Source organism: Rhagoletis pomonella, unplaced genomic scaffold, assembly GCF_013731165.1.
Source record: "Rhagoletis pomonella isolate Grant_MI unplaced genomic scaffold, Rhpom_1.0 Rhpom_scaffold_00014, whole genome shotgun sequence".
Classification (NCBI taxonomy): Eukaryota; Metazoa; Arthropoda; class Insecta; order Diptera; family Tephritidae; genus Rhagoletis; species Rhagoletis pomonella.
The window spans coordinates 5,512,424-5,515,584 of NW_023458568.1; the positions used below are offsets into that span (position 1 = coordinate 5,512,424).

A 3,161-nucleotide genomic window follows, 5' to 3' on the forward strand; every position below is an offset into this window, starting at 1 on the left:
TTTTTTTGTCGATCGCATTCCAAATGTGAGAGATGATAAATTTGTGTGCATTTTTCTCTCGCGATAAAAGAATGCAAAAATTGATTTGGAATATTACCGATCGCGAACGTGAGAGAATGTGAGTGAGAATTTACGAACCCTGATCGTAACACATGAGAGTTCGATATACTCTGTGGTGCGACAGGCCGATTTAGTCTGGCATTTACGGCACCTTTTCTCATTTGTCCATTTTTAGTAATAACTCGACCTCAGCACCACCTGGCGATTGGGCTGCCCTTACCGTTCCAATACATGTTTTGAATATTCGCTAAATCGGTTCATAAAAAAGATTTTAAGTAATATTTGTTTATTACTTAGCGGCAGCTGGCGGATTAAATTGTGAAATTAAACTATCCAGAAACCCACTCAAACAAACACACAAAACTTTGTTAAAATCCCTCCAGCCATTTAGGATTTCACTCAAAAATATACCTACAGAATGACTATATACACATTCAAAGATAAGTAAAAGCCAGTATGTTTCTACTTTTCCACGCCCTCTTTTCAAAGAGCCCATTTTTCTCAATGTGTTCGAAGTGTTCCAGTACTGTACTATGAACACTTCCAGAGATATGCAGTATGAAATTCGGTTTGAAGGTAGGTGCCACGTCCTCTTTTTCAATAGCTTCATATTTCTCCATGACTATGCGATTAATTTCATATATCACCACACTGAGTTCCAGTACTCTACCAAGAACAATTCTTGAGATATGCAATAACAAAAATTCGACTTGTATGGGAGGTTCCAAGCCCATATAAAGTTCCAATGCTCTACCATGAACACTTCCAGAGATACTTATTATGAAAAATTTGGTTTGTATAGGAGGTGCCACGCGCTTTTCCAATAACTCCAATTTTTCTCCATGAGCATGTGATTGATTTCATATATTTCCTTACCAAGTTAAAAAATTTTCAAGAAAAATTTTAGGAGGTGCCACGCCCTCTTTTCCAATAGCTCCAATTCTTCTGCAAGAGTATGCGATCGATTTCATTTGCGCCAATATCAAGCTCCAGTACTCTACCATGAGCACTTCCAGAGATATGCAGTATGAAAAATTCGGTTTGTATGGGGGGTGCCACGCCCCTTTTAGCAATAGCCGCAATTTTTCTTCATGAGTATGCGATTGAGTTTATATATCTCCATACCAAGTTCCAGTACACTATCATGAACAGAGATATGCAGTGTGAAAACTTCGGTTTATATGGGAGGTGCCACGCCCCTTTTTCCAATAGCCCAAATTCTTCTTCATGACTATGCGATTGTTTTTATATATCTCCATTATGGAGACTCCATACGAAAATCCAGTTCTCTATGAAAAACATTTCCAGAGATATGCAGTGTGAAAAATTCGGTTTGTATGGGAGGTGCCACGCCCCTTTTTCCAATAGCTCCAATTTTTCTTCATGACTATGCGATTGATTACAGGCTTTAATTTAACTTGGTCATTCTGCGGAAAATTTCAATCAATTTTAATCTAACTTCCCGATAAGCTAGAGACTTGAAACTTTCAGCGTATGTAGTTCCAATCACGATGACAATGCAATATAAAATTTAAATGAATTCCCTAGATCGCCCAGGGACCTTGATACAAAGTCGGTCAAAACAGAGTAAAATTTATGTCTAACGGAGCGTGATTTGTCAAAGTACGTAAAAACGCTATAAGTTTGTTAAATAATAAATATAGTTTCAGGCTACGGTGTCCTTGAACCAGATTCAACGGAATCGGTCTGGTCTGGATGGAATTTCCGATTAGACTATTTTTGGGGGGTGTTCCCAAGTTAGAATACGTGACAAGTGCCGATTTCAAAAACGGGAACTTTTTCGATTTTCAGGTAGGTTTTCGATAAGGTATTAATTATATTTACAGTATATTTTGCTTTGCTGCCTCTATGCTTAAGTGCACATTTAAGCTACCTACCCCAAAATGCGCATCAAAAGCATTATTTTTAACATTTATAAGGAAACTGCTCCGATAGATGCATTCAACATACCTGCACATTGGCGATACCTGCCTTAAAAATTGTGCGACTAGTATCAATTATCAAAGCAAGTATTACGTTTACCTGCACTGGCCCTACAATTTCCTAATTTTACAAGCTTTTATTTATTTTGCTCATCTCGCAGAACAACGAAAATGGCTATCAATTTATGTACTTATATAGATAATTAGATAACATTCGGTAAAAATTTCGCTTGCAGTAATTTCTACATGGTAAGTGCTCCGCCAATATTTGGTTTCAAAGGGATTCGGATACCTTCCTCATTGAAGTAGTAAAGAAAATTCGCTTAAGTGCCTTTTTCGGTTACGTGCACAAGTTATTCGTGCAAAGAAGGATGTGCAGCTAAACAAAATATACTGTATTGCCAATATCTATACATACATATATATGTATGTACATATGTCCTTGAACCATACATGTAATACTCCTATATTGGCAGTAAGAGCTAGTACCGTCCGAAAACACTACAGTACAGATATATCAATAAACACGTACGAAAGAAAAGGAACACACACGTTTATAAATAAACATGTACACAACACATATACAAAAACGGCACTCAAGTACACAATACATTGACAAAAACGGTACTAGACTGTCTCGCTTTGATTTCGGAATGCTTACACATTGAGAAGTTAGCTTACTGCCAATATAGTAGTATTACATATATGCCTTGAACAACAGGCCACAAATAAATTTTTTCACCAAGGATTATATTTCATCCTGGTATACAGCATAACTGCTACAACTGCAAACTATTTTGGGGGTGTTAACAAGTGCTTACTTGATTTCTGTTTCTGCGGCACAAACGATTGTAATACCTTTGTTACTTACTTTTCCCTGTAAAGACAAAATACATGCATATGTACATACATACATAAATACATATGTACATATATAAATACGTACATACATATATAAATAAGAATGTTATGTATGTATATAACTTTAAAAAATATTTAATTCCATAATCTATGCTTATGTACGTAATGAATTTTATTTGTTGTTTTAAATGCTGCCCTAATATAATATTCGAATATTTATATGCATATGTAGATATGTACATACATTTGTTAACATACTTTTGTACATAATCTATTGACATACATTCCTACATTTTT

General features: G+C 35.6%; 1 protein-coding gene across 1 annotated transcript in view; it reads left to right on the forward strand.

The window, feature by feature from the left end:
* Positions 1-71: 71 nt before the first annotated feature.
* LOC118749123 (peroxidasin-like) overlaps positions 72-3,161 on the forward strand; it is a 114,679-nt gene continuing 111,589 nt past the window's right edge. Inside the window, exon 1 of the mRNA XM_036483892.1 lies at positions 72-108. Within this exon, the coding sequence (XP_036339785.1) occupies positions 72-108 (37 nt within the window). The remainder of the gene's footprint in view (positions 109-3,161) is intronic.